The sequence below is a fragment of the Hirundo rustica genome, chromosome 20 (assembly GCF_015227805.2).
Source record: "Hirundo rustica isolate bHirRus1 chromosome 20, bHirRus1.pri.v3, whole genome shotgun sequence".
Lineage (NCBI taxonomy): Eukaryota > Metazoa > Chordata > Aves > Passeriformes > Hirundinidae > Hirundo > Hirundo rustica.
In genome coordinates this window covers 4,731,018-4,746,707 of record NC_053469.1, presented here as the reverse complement: position 1 = coordinate 4,746,707, position 15,690 = coordinate 4,731,018, and the positions used below count along the sequence as shown (strand labels likewise).

The following is a 15,690-nucleotide window of genomic DNA, read 5'->3' as shown; positions in this document are numbered from 1 at the left end:
AGACTCGGTTAAAGTCTAGCTGCATAGAGCCTGGAAAATCCTGATGTAGGGAGATGGCCTCCCTGTGAGCAGGAGCTGGAACTGGAGACATTCTGAGCCTGCTCCCAAACCAAATTGTTTTGCCTTTTTGCAGCAGAGAGCCTGAGTTGAAGGTTGCATCAGTCACTGTAGTCCAGAAATCTGCACACATTTCATGACTGATCTTGTTGTAAGATTTGCATATGACAAACAAATGTGAGAGGGATTAATAGCTGACAGCAGTAAGAGTGGCAGAGGTTGTGCGGCACTACCAGTATGGCTTTTATTTCTGTATCACAAGTTAATTTCATGGCATTCAGGAATGGCAGAGGGTATTTGCTCAAAGTATTTACAGCCCAGTTTGCCATGACACAAAAGAGGAAACGTTGAAGGATGATGTTTGTAGCGCAGGGACCACACAAGCGTGTCTGCCTGGAAGCATAAAGGGAATTAATTTGTTTATCTACAGAGGAAGTTATCCCGTATAGCTCTTTGTGTTTAACTCCCCAAGTGGATGTGTTTCTCCTACAGTGAGGTTCTTCTGCAAGCGGGTTAATTTAATTTGAGATGAGGCATTCTTCTTCAGGAATAAGAACCCCAGGAGTTCATCAGAAATGTAATCCGCATTAATTCTGCTGGCACTCATTGTATTAATTGTAGTGGCTGGGTGGTGTTCATGGGGGGCAGCCTTTGTACTGTGGGGAATGCTTTGGGGATTCTGTGTTCCTACAGCTGCAGGAAAAGCGGGATAGGGATGGGGATGCTCGTCTCATGGAAAAGAAGTTGTGTGCAGGATGCTTGGTCTGCTCTCAAAACCTCGTTTCATCCCAGTTCCCTAAACATGACACTGGGCTGAAACATGTGAGGACTGAGCTCCTCCTGTGATTTATGTAACCTTTATCCTCCAAATCTTTGTTTAACTCTTTTTTCTTTTTTTCTTTTTTTTTTTTTATTTTTTTTTCCCCCTCTCCCCCAGCGCAGTTGCACACAAGTTTTCTGTCAAGCAGGCAAGGAACAAGTAGATAGGCGTTGGTTTCTCTTAAAACTCTGGTGCTTCCATAAAACAGAAATTCTCCAGAAGTGGAGAGAGGATGGGATAGAGTGGGGAGAACTGTATTGTTGTTTTCCCAATGGCCATGCATGCTGCCAGGAGTGGGGATGGGAGCCTCAGCTCTTTGCTGAGCTGTCTGAATTGAGGAAATGTTGAAGTTCTCGACCTGCTTTCTGGTGTATTAAATGGGAATATCCATGTTCATGTTTTCTGAGAAAAAGGTGAAAGCACTTGGAACATCATGCTGTCCTTACTGTTACTTCTTCGCTAGAAATGTGACTTGTGGTATTAAAAAGAAAAAAGGCAAATGCTCTTGTTGCAGTTCAGTATGGGTTGAAAGATCAAGGATTTTTTTTCCCAGCTGTCTTTCATGTTTTCACCCCATGGATCAGAAGACTGAGGCAAAGTGATGCTGTAAAATAATGTTTAAAGAGTCTGAGCAATGTTTGCTGTTTTGGAGGCACAGACCTCAGATGCTGGAAGCATGCAGAGTTTCCCCTAAAGTATTCAGTGTTTGAAAACGTTGGAGGGCAAAAGAGCACAAGCACTAGCCAGAAACCTTGCCAAAATAAACTGTCAGATGTGAAGGCAAGTTTTCAGGGACAAAAATGAAGATATGCAACTCTGTTGACTCTGTGACACACCGAGGTCTCCACACATTGTGGTGTGGTTTGTGCTGGGATCAGCTTCCCAGGCCGTTTTCCCCAAGCTTTGGGAGGTGAAAGGGGATTTTTAAGTGGAAATAATGCAGTTGCATACAAACCCAATATGCTATCTTCTTTAGAGAGAGACGTAGGTAGATAGTTAATATATATAACAAAAATGATGCTTGTTTGAACGGGACACACACAATAACGCCAGAAAGCAATCTATTAAAAATGTATAAGCAGAGAGGATTAATTGGTGTGTAGCCTTGAGAAACATGCAGGGAAAGGGCACAGCTCGCAGGGAAAAAGACTACTAGGAAGTGGAAGAGTGAAAACTTTTGGGCTCTTGCGCCAGAGGAGCAGCTGTAACCGCATTATCCGAAACCTGAATCCCCGTGCCTGCAATTAGCGCAGAGATGCCGAGACAGGATCCCCGGGCAGGAGCCGCAGCTCCCCCGCCGTTTTTGCGCCGGGTTACAAATGGCCATCGCTCTGGGGTTGCCCCATGTTCGAACGGCCGCTTCACGGGCTGCGAAATGCGCTTCGCAGCCTTTGCCGGGCGGCGCGGAGCGCCTGCAATCCCCCCTCCGCTTTCCTCCGCTTTCCCAAACCTGTTGGTTTCCCCCTCGGCCTCCGCGGCGCCGGGAGAGGCGCAGGCAGGAGGAGGTTAAGGAGCGAGGGCGTTGCTGGAAGCCTGATGTCATGGAGGCCGGCGGCGGAGTGAGGGGCCCTTTGTTGGCAGCCGAGCCCCAGCAGCGCCCGGCGGCTGCCGCGCACGGCCGGCACCGCTGACTCTGCCCGACTTGGTTGGCTTCGCGCTTTTTTTTTTTTTTTCCCTTTTTTTTTTCTTTTTTCTTCTTACCGCTGTTATTATTATTTTTTTTTCCTAAATTTTATTTCCCCACCTCTTTTCCCCTCCTCTCTCTCCCGCCAAAAGAGTTGGGAAAGGAGGGAAGATGGCTAGAGTTAACTCCCCGGGAGAGGAGGTGCGGGGCCCCTGGATTTTCCGCCTCTCGGGCTCGCCCTTGTAAATGCTCTTCGGAGCGCTGGATTTCTTCGAATTTTCCTGGATATTTTGTTTTAGGCGTCTCCTGGATATGTTGTTTTAGGCTTTTCCTGGACTTTTTTTAAACTTCTACCGGATTTTTTGGACTTTTTTTTTTTTAAAGACTTCTAACGGATAATTCCACATAGAAGAAGCTGAAGGACGGGGGGGTGGGGGGGGGGGGAAGGGAAAACAGCCGAAGCCAAACTCTAACAAATGAAAATGTTGGAGATTTGCTTGAAATTGGTGGGTTGCAAATCGAAGAAGGGTCTCTCCTCCTCCTCCAGCTGCTACCTGGAAGGTGAGTACCCGCAGCGGCCGGGCTTGGGACGTGCTCCCGGGGGGCACATCCCGATCCCATCACCACCATCCCGGACACGAGTTTTATCCCTCGATTGCGAGCTGGGGCCAGGTTTGGGGGGGATATTTGGAGCTGGCCAGGTTCAGGCTGGGCTTTTCCGTGCGGGGGGTGAAGAAGCGAGCGGTGCCGGCGGCGTGCGGACCCAGGTGCCTTTCATTAATGCAGTTACAGAGGGAGCGCGGCTCTACCATTTATGGTTGTAAAATGTCAAGTGATCTTATTGCCGAGCCCATAAACAAATCCCTATCTTCAGACCTCAGCTTCATATAATATTTTTTCTTGCGGGGGGGAGTCTTCCCTATTTTGAACATGAAAAGAACCCAACTCCAACCTCAAGAAGCAAATTCAAATGAGCCCACCCGTAAAATATTTTCGGCGTGCGTTAATACGTAACTCCTTGGTCCATTTTGGTTATCCCCTTTCCTAGTGTGTGCTTTCCACAGGCATTCATTTAACTAAATTTTCTTGCATGTTTGCTTTTAAAAAGTGATTTTTGAGTCACACCCGTGGTTACTTGTAGACAGTGAGATGTTAAACATAGGGACTCAACTGGTTTGGATGGAAAGCTTGGGCGACAGACACACAGCGCTGGGCTGGGGGGACTTTGGGCTGAGGTCTTGCTTGGTCTGACCTCAAGATTTTCATCCTGCGTGGCTTTCACACCCTGCCAGCGTTGTGGTCCCTCCGTTCAGGCTCTTCGTTGCCCTCCCAGAGCTGTGTCCATCCCAAACGTCCAGGCTCCTTCAACTTCTTTTGTGTTGCTGGAGGTTGTTTCAGTAAAAATAATCCTCCTGCCAGGAGGACTGTGCTAACTCATCAAATCAGAGGCACGAAAGGCAGCAGCTGATTTCCAGGGACCTATCGCAAGTCGTTGTTGCTCAGCTCTCAAGTATTCAGTGCCGAAAGGGCCCTTGGAAATTCATAGGTTAGGAATCTCGAAATCTACAAATGGCTGCTCGTGGCAAACTTACTTGAAGAAGTTTTGGATCGAGAGTCTGTATTTATTGGATGCATTCAGTGACTATGAGGAATTTTCTGTTCTCTAAAATCAAAGAATCGTTTCCAGAGGACTTACTTAAATGTTTCAGGAACCAAATGGTGGGCAGATGCATGAATAATTTTGATGGTTTTATGTGACTGAATTCTTCTGCCATCTTTTAAAGTATACAAAACCTCTGTCTGTTTCCCCTGCCTCTGGTATTGTTCAGGGTGTGTGTGGAGAAGGAGCCCGAGCTGGGCCTCCTGTCTGTGCTGCTGGATCTTTCAACACAGCCCTGGGAGAACAGACAGAGCATCTGGGGCCTCATTTCCCTCTGCAGAAATGAATGCTCAAGGATGATGTTACAAGGGTGTTGCCCTGACTCTTTCTGCAAGTTTTCTCTTTTGTGTTCATCACAACCACTCCGCCCCCCTCCCCAATTTGCAATGCAGTTTCATAATAGGATTAGAGCATAGTTTGACTTGGCTGTATAGGCAGTATGAGTTAAGAACACTGGACACAATTAATATTGTAGTATTTCCACCTTCTGTTTCCCCGAGACTGTGGTTCCATATTTGTTTGTTATGGTGGAATGGGAAACGCACGTTGAAATTACTTTTACTCCGTCTCACAAGGTAGCTCAGTCTCGCTTCTCAGCTCAGTGTGGGGCAAACCCAAAGCCAGTGTCAGAGTGGATGGTAAAGGTGTACAAATGTGGCAACTGCAACCTTAATGTGGCAGTCGGGACATAGCCCAGAACCCCCATAAGTGATTGGGGAACTCCTGGAGAGCAGAGTAACATACTCATCTGAGGAAAAAAGAAGTTTAAAAAAGCATGATTTTCTGTTACTCCTTTCTAAAGCTGAATGCGTTCCTGGACACCCTTCTTACAAACATTGCTGTGAGGTTGAAGTCATTGTTGAGGACTCCTCCAAAAGAATGGTGGTGGCTTGTCCCAAACTTCTGAATTCCAAGAGCACAAGTGAAATCCATTTGCTTGTGTTGCCCTTAAGAATGTAGCAAGTTTTTACATATGGATGTGTTATTTTAAGCTTGGCAGATCATGAGAAGGGGGCAGGGTCATGTCAAGGGTCAGAAACTCCAGATCATTGCTCCTGGATCACTGTGAGCAGCCTGTGATGGCCAGTCTATTTCCATGCACATCCCTCAGCCTCTGTCAAGCTTCTGAAAGAATTAACGAGATGATGGTGATATCATTGGAGGATTTAACTCTGCTGATGTTATTTTAGTTGTATGGAAAGCTGAAATTTACTATAATAGATTAGGAAACCTTAAGCATAACTGCTTAAAGGCTGAAAGATCCATTAGGTGCTTGGAAAACACCTAATTTAGTTGTAGCCAGGAAGATAGATGAAATATTACTTAATTCCTTATTTTTGTATTCATATGTTAACAGAAATAATTCAGTTCTTGGTTGATGAATAGCATGGGATGTAACAAAATCAAGTTGTATTTTTATACACACTTCTTGAGAATACTGTGCTGAGTCTGGATTTGGTGTAAGGCTGATTTGGTGTCAGACACGCGTATAGTAGGTGTATGTGTCCTTTGACTGAATAATCAGAAGTGTGGTTTTCTTTTCATGGTGGTCCCGTGTGAAAGGCTTTTATGCTCTGTTAGCTTGCAGGAACGAGGGTTGTTTGGAGATGCTCTGTGTGTGGTGTGGAGGACTGGCAGGTGCTGTGCCCCTGTGCAAGGGCAGACTGTCCTGCTCTCTGAAAAAGCTGAAATCTTCTCTGAACTTGATCAAAAATAAGTTAAAACTGCTTCTAACAATGACTGACTTTTCATATTGATGTTTTGAGCTGGGCATTTCTTTGCCCTCATTTCTATTCCCACTAGTAAATATTATTTTAAAATGTGACAGATTTGAATTTCTCTCATCTGCTTTCTCCTTTCTGCCTTTGCCAAAATGAGTAATTCCTCACCCACTTCACACCAAGAAAGGGTAAAGAGTAGAAGGGAAGAGGCACAGTGAGCATTGCTGCCAATCTGATCAGGAAAACAGAACATGTCCATGTCCCAAATAGGGGCTGAAATAGTCTTGCTGCCTTTTTGGGCTTGGCTCTGCCACTGAAAGGCAGAAGCCTTGTTTAAAACCTGTTAGTGTTCTCTGTGAAGTTTAAAAAAAAAAAAAAAACCAAAAACAAAAACGTTTTGGGGACACTAGTAAAGTCCTTTTGTTTTCTAACTGAAAAGACTCCTGTCCTGCCAGCTGTCTGACTGTATATATATTTTCTTTTTTTTTTTCCCCTAATTTATTTCTTTTAGCCTGTCTAGTTACAGCTAAAGCCTGGAGAGGAGTGGCAGCCTGTACCCATTGCCCTGTTCCTGGAGAGGAATTTTTGTAATGCATTTGGTTGGGCACGTATCAAGCCAGACCTAAATTGGCAGCACAGCGACTCATGTGTCCCAGTGTCACTGGGATCAGCAGGCAAGGCTTTGATCACCCTGTTAGGGAGAGCAAATGCATTAACCTGGAGTTGCTGCCTCCCTTCTGTTTGTTTCCTCTCTTCCTTGGCTATTTTCTGCTCCTCACCTCATGGCCTCTCATCTACCAGCACTCAGTAGAGTTCTTGCTGTTATCCACATTTCTGGCTTTGTAGTGGCTTCTTAGTTATGTGCTTGTTCCAGTGGTTCTTATTTGTCCCATCCTTGTTAAAAAATCTGATTGATAGTGCTTGCTACAGTTTCCCATGGGATGTGGTGAGGAAAAGGATTATCATTTCACAGGAAAAGTTGTAACTGTTTGGAGACCCAAAAGAGATCATCCGCAGATATGTCAGTCCTTCCCTGAGCAGTCTGTGGGGCTTCTTAGTAAAACAAGGAAATAAAACAGTAAATCTTGATGATTCTTGCTTGGTGCTTTCCCTGCCCAGGGCTCAGAATTGGGCTGACTTCCCTATTTCTGCTCCTTCAGTAAGGAAACAAAACCAAAAGCTATAAAAGTGAGGTTGTCAGAAATACTGAAGTGTCGTTGAAGTTCACTTGAATCTAGGTACTAAGAAGGTGGACTTCCCAAATGTCAGCCAAGAGCAGGAAAACCAGCAGCTGGCATTGCTGCAGAAGGGTCTGTGGCCTGGGCTGTGCAGTGGGTTATGGGAGAGGCTCAGCCTGATCTCACTAGATGGATGAGTCTGAAATAAAACCTGAATCCTTCCTTCTTTTTTTGTAAAGATCTGGTTTACAGGTTCTTCAGTTTTATATTTAAATCCATATTCCATCAGGCATAAGGAATCTGTAAGGGCCACTAAGGAAAAATACTGAAACAGAGAGGCAGCTGCTCCATTATATGTCCTTAGAGTTGGAAACATTTGGAAGTATTAAGCCTGCATTGCTATTCTGCCATGTATCATAGCTTCTTCCAGGAGAAAAGAAGAATAGAGGGAATGTAGGAAAGGAGAAGGCTTAGGTGGCATGTGCTGGGCCTCCAAAGAGATTACTAGATGTGTTCTGTACTCCCTTGCTCTACAAACCTTGTGGAAAAAATGCCAGCACAGTTTGTAAGCCCACAGGATGTTTGTTTTGTAGGGAGACAGGAGGTCTCCTCCTTCCCTCGGGACTGCCTCGCAGTCAGCTATGGATGAGCCAAGTGTAATTCTGTGCTCCTGCCTGTTTTCCAACCCTTCCCTTACATTGTGAAGGAAATTTGCTTGCATTGCTTTAGACCAGAATTGTTCATATCTGAGAAGTTCTCACACAGCCCCTAACAGTGATTCATGGCTTTGTAAGAACAGTAATGAGCAGGAGATAGTTACACTTAGGAAACCTTTTAGTGTATAAGCATAAATACCTTCTGTTAAAACCTTAATTTAGGGGGCAAACGATGACATTCTTAATGCCTCAAAATACAAGCTGCCGTTGTCTTATTTCAAAGTCTGCACTGCTTTAATTAAGAGTCATCATTTAGTTGATGTTAGTGGAGAACTGAATTACAGTTCTGCTTTAGGACTCCTGTCAGGAACCCGGGTGTTATCCAGGGCATAGTATGATCAGAGTAATAAATTGCAGCCTTGCTGGGATGCAGCACAAGACAAAGTGGATGTGTGGAAGGAACGACAGTGCAGCGATAACAGATTGAATTACGCTCGCTTCCTGCCCCATCAGCGTGCCAGGATGGCCTCCTGTAGGTACAGCAACCAGGCTGATTTATTAGGAGGAATCTGGCCCACTGAAGATCTCAGCAGTGCTGTAAAATTGTAGTTGAAACCAGCAGTAGGAGGTGAAGGAGCTGTGTGTTGAAAAAGACCCTCAATATGTAGGAACAGCAATGTCTAATTCCTGCTCTGAAGGGCTGGAATGTCTGGGCAGATTTGCTGGAGAATCGCTCAGAGGGATAAGTGCTGCTGACAGCCGGCTGTACGTGGCTCCCAGATGGACATGTCCTGTCTGCTTCTCTCGCTTCATGGTTTTGTGTCCTCAGTCTGCTGACAGTCTCCTCTTGGGGCCCAGATCTTTAAAAGTGTGTTTTGTCACGGTCTATCAAGCTTCTGCTACACTCGGGTCACCACAATTCTGCTCTTTCCTTTACGCTCTTCTCTGTGTTGACTCAGGGCCTCATCCTCCCTTTCTGGACACTCTTCAAGCTTCATTCACCACATTCCCCACCCCAGTTCTTAACTTGGGGTTCCTACATTCTGGAAAAACCAGCCCCACTCAGCCCAGGAGTCGTGTCTGGCGTCTCTCCATCGTGCTCTCCTGCCCAGCACGTTCACACACAGCCTGCACCTCTGTTGGGGTTCCTGTGGCTGCACAGGAGGGTCAGACTGGGAGATACGGAGGGTTTGAGCATCCTCTGATTTTGCTGGGAGACCAGTGTGGTTTTCCAGCTTAGAAAGTTCTCGCGTGTGTGCGGTTAACAGCCCTTGCTCCTGCTGGTCCTTGGTTTTGCAGGCGTTATCACTGAGTCAGTGTCTGTAGGAATGTCATGGAGCAAAATCAGCCTTCCCTGACTCCCGTACCGCAGCTCGTGGGTGTTGCTGGCGGCTGGCACGGCGTTGCCTCACAGCTGAATCGAAGCACATACCTTGGCATCCGTGTGCAATGAGTCAGTCCCAGCCTCACCACGGCCTGGGCACGAGGGAGGGATTCTTGTGGAGCGCTTGGCTTTGCTCCCACATCCCCATCCCTGTCTGTGCCTGAGCCATCCTCTGCCGGGCTGCGATCGTGCTGGGGTTGGAGGGGAGCCTTGGATTTCCTGCCTTCCTGTCGAATCAGTGCCCCGTGTGGGAGGCATTTTCCTTCCTAACAGAGGTTACGGTCCATCCCACGGAGCAGCGAGTGCTGGTTTGTCCCATATCTGGGATAAGCCATCATAGCATTGCTGCTTGCTGAGGTTGTGTCTGCCCCTTGCAGCTCTGCTGTCTGTCTGTTCCAGGTGTTCACTGATGGTTTAACTCCTTGGAGTATCTCCCGTCACTGCAGCGCCCTGTGTTTGATAAGGGAGCTTAATGGGCTTGACAGGATCAAAGCGTTTTCATGGTAAAATGATTATAGCTTAATTTCTGAAAGTGGATTTTCTTTTCTCATTGTCACTCTTGAGGGAGCTCAGGCTATTAAAATATATTCTCCTATAGGACACAGGAAGAGGAAGCCAGGTTGTCAAGGTGCTTTAAAATAACCACCCAACTCACTACCACCTTTTCTGACTGTGAAATCATTTAGAAAGTGGAATTATTTAACTGCTCTGATTCACTGTGGAAATATATCTCTCTGCAGTTATAGTTTGGCTAGGAAAACAGGCCCAGCAGTGTCTGTATTTGCTATTTTGCTCACATATATCATATATATTTTCCAACAGATATAGTAGTACTCATGTACGTAAATAAGCACCCAGAGAGCCTTTACCAGTGGTCACCTGACCAACACATCAAGGTTGTCAGATTGTCTTTGGGTAAACAGTGGCCACCACTACTAGTCACACTTTTGCTCTCAAAGATAATATTGGAACATAATTCGTATTGTTAGGATTCGTAGGGTTGAATTTTGGGGAGTTGGTGGCGATCTTTGTTTTAGCATTTTCCCATTGGGGATGTATTTTGGACATGTCCCAGTCCTCACTGAACTTCCATGCCTTATCTGGTGTCATTTGCATCAGTTCTTCACTGGTTTACTGGCACAGCTTATGCTGAATTTCCAGGCCAAACAAACGGCAGTGCTAAAACCATGTTTTGACAGGATTGCATCTGTACAGCAGCACAGTGCTGCTGAGTATTGCAGGTATAAAAAGAGTGCTGTGGTCCCAGGTGACCTGACAGTCTGGGAAACACTTGGCATGGGATTTCTCTGTCCAGAGCCCTTTGTGTGGAGAGGGAGGGGCTCAGCAGCCAGGGGATGATGCTGTGTAGTGAAGGGCAGTTCCATGGCGCAGGGGGCTGCTGTGACAGTGCCGTGTTTCCTGTCCCCAGAGCCGCACTGACGCAGTGGTTTGTGTGCAACACTGTGACCTCGCTCAACAAACTCATCCAGATGGAGAATGACCCTTCAAATTACAAGAGTTTCACAACTTATTGTCCTGGCTCTGTGCCAGTACAGACAGACATGGCGCTGCCGGCACATCTGGGGGTAGCATGGGCACAATTATCTGGAGCATTTCTGCTCCAAACTCTACAGTCATGCTCCAAAGTGAAGGACTTGCAGGAACAACTACAATAAAATTCCCTGATGTATTGGGACTTGCCTGATATTTACTGAATATTACGTGCCTAATGTGCTGCAGTGTACAAAAAACTTTGGAGGTTGGTTTTTACTCACCTGTAAAGCTCAGTTTTCAGGAATCTCTGTCTTTGGAGGTGTCTCAGGGTTCCTAAAAAATGCAGAAGTATGCTCGACATTGTTCTGGTTTGAGAGAGATGGGCGGGAGAGAGGGCAACAAAAAAGACACTGCCTTGTTGTCAAATAAGAGAAATGATTGAAAATACTGTGAAGAGCAGAAATACCTAACTCCTTCTTAAATACCATGTCTTATAAATCTTGCCCTGCTTGGCTCCATTTGCTGCACATTCTGGCCATTTCATTTATAGGATAATTAAGGGATTTAGCTTTTAAAGGTCTTGGGTTTGTTTTCAAATCTAACCATTCCAGCAGTTAGGTATGAGCCAAAGGATTTACAGGCAGCAAACAGCCTACGTGAGCTGCATTTACTGGAGAGATGGAGAGGGGCTTTCCCTTGCCTGCATTTCCTGAGAGGCAGGAGCTGGGGGCTCTGGGAAGGCTGGGGACAGCTCTGGAATGAGAATGTCCTGCCTATGTGGCAGGAGATCTGCATTGAGGCACTGTCCATATCTGTCCTCTGACGCACGAGGAGCACACGTGTCATGAAACAATGCAACTTAGAGAGTCAGAGTGCGTGGGTTGGCCAGCTGGCTTTTATCAGCCAAAATGAACCTGCTTTTTCCTTTCTCTCCCTCTTTCTACTCCAGAAGCCCTTCAGAGACCGGTAGTGTCAGACTTTGAGCCGCAGGGTCTGAGCGAAGCAGCTCGTTGGAACTCCAAGGAAAACCTTCTCTCCTGCCCTAGTGAAAATGACCCCCATCTCTTTGTTGCACTCTATGATTTTGTGGCAAGTGGGGACAACACTCTCAGCATAACTAAAGGTAAGGTCACTGCACAGAATTCCACTGGGAGTATGGGAGAAGGTGTAGGAGGGAAAGTCGCTGTGAAATAACCAAACCCTGTGGAATTTTTTTTTTTTTTTACTGTGGGAAATCATCATAAACAAATACAAATAGTTCACAAAGTCATGACCTTTTTAAAGGTTATAACTGTCTTTTTTTTTATTGCATTGGGCAAGAAACTGTTTGCCAAAACTGAAGTCTCCGTTAGGAGCAAGAATTTGAATTGAGAAATTAAACTAAGCTGATTTTGGAGGCTGGCCTCTTAATTTTCACAGTTCTCCAAAACACAATCCCTGAAAAATGACTGTACAGATATAAGCACCAGAAGGATTGAGTAAGAAAACACTGTATGTACTCCAAGTCACATCTACTTACCTTCCTAATTGAAATTAATTTTTTAATATTTTATCCACTCCAGTTCTTTCCTAGCTCCCAACAAGCCAACTCAGTTCAAATAAAATTTGCTGGATTCATTTTTTAAACTCGAGCAGTATTGGAGCTGGTGCAGAACTGCAGGAGAGCCTAAAAATCTGAAGCATGTGACTTTATTTGGCTTGGAGAGGTCTACTCAAGCTTGAAGAGAAACACATGCTCCCTGCTGAGTCAGATACCTATTCTTATAGATTATTTACTGATCCGTTAGGCAGGAAGAACTCATCTTAGTCCTCAACTCCCGAGCTTTCCATGTCTAAACCCATTTTCTTTTCCCCAAGGTGAAAAGCTCCGCGTGCTGGGCTACAATCACAATGGGGAGTGGTGCGAGGCGCAGACCAAGAACGGGCAGGGCTGGGTCCCCAGCAACTACATCACGCCGGTGAACAGCTTGGAGAAGCACTCGTGGTACCACGGGCCGGTGTCGCGGAACGCCGCCGAGTACCTGCTGAGCAGCGGCATCAACGGCAGCTTCCTGGTGAGGGAGAGCGAGAGCAGCCCCGGCCAGAGATCCATCTCCCTGCGCTACGAGGGGAGGGTCTACCACTACAGGATCAACACTGCCTCCGACGGCAAGGTAAGGCTCCGGGCTGTGCAAACCTCGCTGGGATGTTTGGTCTGCACCGGGTCGAGCTGAGAGGTTCTGAGCTCTGGTCACGGGGCTCGTCGTCTGTAGTTACTGGGACAAAAGAGTTTTATTCCTTTAGCAAACTGTGTGATGCGGATCAGCGGTGAAACGCTTTAAGGGAGGAAATAGTAGAGTTAGATCAGAGCAGAATCGAATGGATCGTTAAGGAGAGATTCTGAGAATACTCGTCGCTTACGTTCAGAAGATAATCTCTTTGAATGTCAAATCAGAAAAGTCAGTGCCTGTTGCTAATAATCCTATAAATATTAGGGACAGAATGCTTTCTGAGGTGTTCTGCGGTATTTTTAACTACTGTTTTGATTTCTCTACAGTATTTCAGCGTGATCATTGGAGACGGGTAGGCACTTTCACTTTTATATGGGCTTTGTCCCCAGTTCCTTCATTTTTTCCTTAGATTGTTGTGTGCTGTAGCAGTGTTGCAATGCTGTGCTTTGTGGATGCTGCAGAGAAATGTTAGCATAAAAGTGTAGTTTTCCACAGATTTTTGTTTTAAGTTCATGGAAACATTTCTACTGGCATTGGATTTTGGAAAATGTTGTTTTTTAACAAATCTATTTTAAACGGTGTCTCTTTAGATCCTGTGCAGAAGTTGAAGTGTGGGTCCTGGAGCATGGCTGCTGAGGCTCTTCTTGCCAGCATCTAATAGATGACAGATTCTGTGCCATTAAATTTCTTCAAAAGAAAAAAATAAAAGTAATGAAGTATAGTAGCAGCCCACTGTGCCCAATTTTCCTTTGTCCTGTGAGGGCTTTACTCTTACAGCAATGCTGACAGCAAAACCTTTAGTATGAAAATACATGGAACCAGTACACCGTGTTTCCTATTTATCAGACTCAGCACTCTAAAACCTCCAATAAGATAACCAGATTTTATTCAGTGATGAAATACTTTCTGTCTACTTTAGCAAATGGGTTGTAATTGAGACAATTCTGACCATGTTATTTAAGGCAACATATTTCCAACTTAAGGCATTTTGATTCTTCCTTCTCCCTCCCATGTAGACACTCTCTGTGGTCAGCATCGTCTCTGTGAAGTGCTGACATGCAGCATACTTGAAGGACTACATGGCAATCTGGAATATTATTCCTCCTCCTGTCTCTGTAGTGGATATTCCTTCTATTCCCATAGATGCTGGCAGATGAGCAGTGCTCAAATGTGAACGTTTTGAACCGAAGGCTCCTTGGGTTGGTGTAAATAAGCATGTGTCTGTGAGGAGGTAGCACATGTTCTCCATTTGAGCTGTAATAGAGTTTGGCATATGAAGGCTTTCATCCCAGCAGAGCTGTTTTTATCCCAGAAAAACAGTTCTGCAGAGCTCCAGTAATCCATTCAGGTTTGTGTTAGCCAGGTTAACTGTTCCTTTTCCACAAAGTTGCTTGCACTGGTGTTTTTGAGAAAAGTGCAGGTTGGAACAATTCACTAAAGCAGATCTGCAGCTTGTGGTAATCATAAATACGAAATTGAGCAGCAGCAGTGACCCAGACCTGGGGCTTTTGGGTAAAGCACAGAGGTAGCCACAGTCCTCCTGATGCTGTGCCAAGTGCCAGCATCGCTGCAGAAGGGGCAGCTTGCCACGTCCATCCATCATGTGCTGCAGTTCGCAGCCTGGCGTGTTAAACCTCATCGGTTTCAATTTGCGTTAACGAGCTGGGCAGTGAATTGCGACATCTTAGCGGCAGATGTGCTGCTGGGCTGGGGACACGGTGCTCTTCCAGCACCCTGTCCCTGGCTGTCAAAGCTGAGGAGCTGGGAAGGGAAAGAGCCAATATCCCTGCTTGTCCCTCTGCGGAATGGAGGCTGCCGGAGCAGGTCCTGCTCTGAGCTGCTCGTGTCACACTCCATTTATTTCTGGCTTTGCAGCAGATCATGGCTGTGCTGGAGAAAAGCTCTTACCTTCACTGCCCTGAGCACCTGGGGCCCTCCCAGCCTGCTGTATCGTTAGTCAGCCTCTCCAGGGAATTTAGTATCTCCCAGTGCTGCAGTAAGGATGAATGGCTTTGGTGGGATCATACCCTGTGCCTGACAGAACACGCTTTGGGAGAAAGAGGTGTTAGAGGAGCACGTGGAGCAGCTGCTGCTCAACACAGTGGTGTGTGCTGCATTGCAAAGCCTTACCCAGACCTTTTCCTTGAAGGGACTAGAGAGATCAGAGGTCTGTGCATCTTAATTTTAGTACAAATGATATTGAGTGCATTGGCGTCCAACAACTTCAAAAAAATTCCTCTGGGACTGTTTTTTTTATTTCCCACTTTAATGGGTCATATTTTTCTGGACCACCCTCTAATGTTTTGTTTTGTCGGTTGGGGTTTTTTTAAGGAAGGTATTAAAAGTGACCTTTCTTGATTTGGCTGGCACAGTGCAGCCAGTCATCTGGTAAACCACTTCTGTGGTACGGAGGACTTGGTTTTCCTGCCTTGATAGTACTTGAGGGGAAACCTCCTGTTGAGTAACCCAACTGAATAAACAGCCTTGTCCAGCCAGTTCTTCAGATCCTGCTGTCCTCAGCAGGAAGGAAGCAGAACTGGGGTCCTGCTTGAGTCTCCTTGGATCCTCCAGTGGCTGAATTGCATGCAGACTTGAACTTTCATGGGTTTTTTGGTGTGGATATTCAGTTTTGTCTGCTGAGTGGGGAGTGAGAGTGCCATTGGATTCAGGATGTGCTGAAGTTAGCATGGGCCAGTTTAAACACCTGGAATAAAATACTCCAGCCAGGAAAAAGAGATGTGGTCTGGTGGCAAAAGTGCAGATGAGCAACCCATTCCTGCAAGCAGAGCCCTTTGGAACAGTGTTTATGGTTTGTTTGATACACAAAAATTGACCAAATGATGTCCCAACAACATAGCCAGGAAGCAACCTTGAGTCCCTACAGGA

General features: G+C 46.0%; 1 protein-coding gene across 2 annotated transcripts in view; it reads left to right on the top strand.

Moving 5' to 3' along the window:
* ABL1 (ABL proto-oncogene 1, non-receptor tyrosine kinase) overlaps positions 1-15,690 on the top strand; it is a 77,010-nt gene that overhangs the window by 42,626 nt on the left and 18,694 nt on the right. The window contains exons 1-3 of one of the 2 annotated variants that reach the window (XM_040082897.1): positions 2,950-3,062; positions 11,544-11,717; positions 12,452-12,747. In XM_040082897.1, coding sequence (XP_039938831.1) covers positions 2,978-3,062; positions 11,544-11,717; positions 12,452-12,747 — 555 coding nt within the window. In that variant the 5' untranslated portion in view covers positions 2,950-2,977. Of the gene's footprint in view, positions 1-2,949; positions 3,063-11,543; positions 11,718-12,451; positions 12,748-15,690 lie in introns of those variants that run through there. The other variant, XM_040082896.2, reaches the window with a different exon arrangement.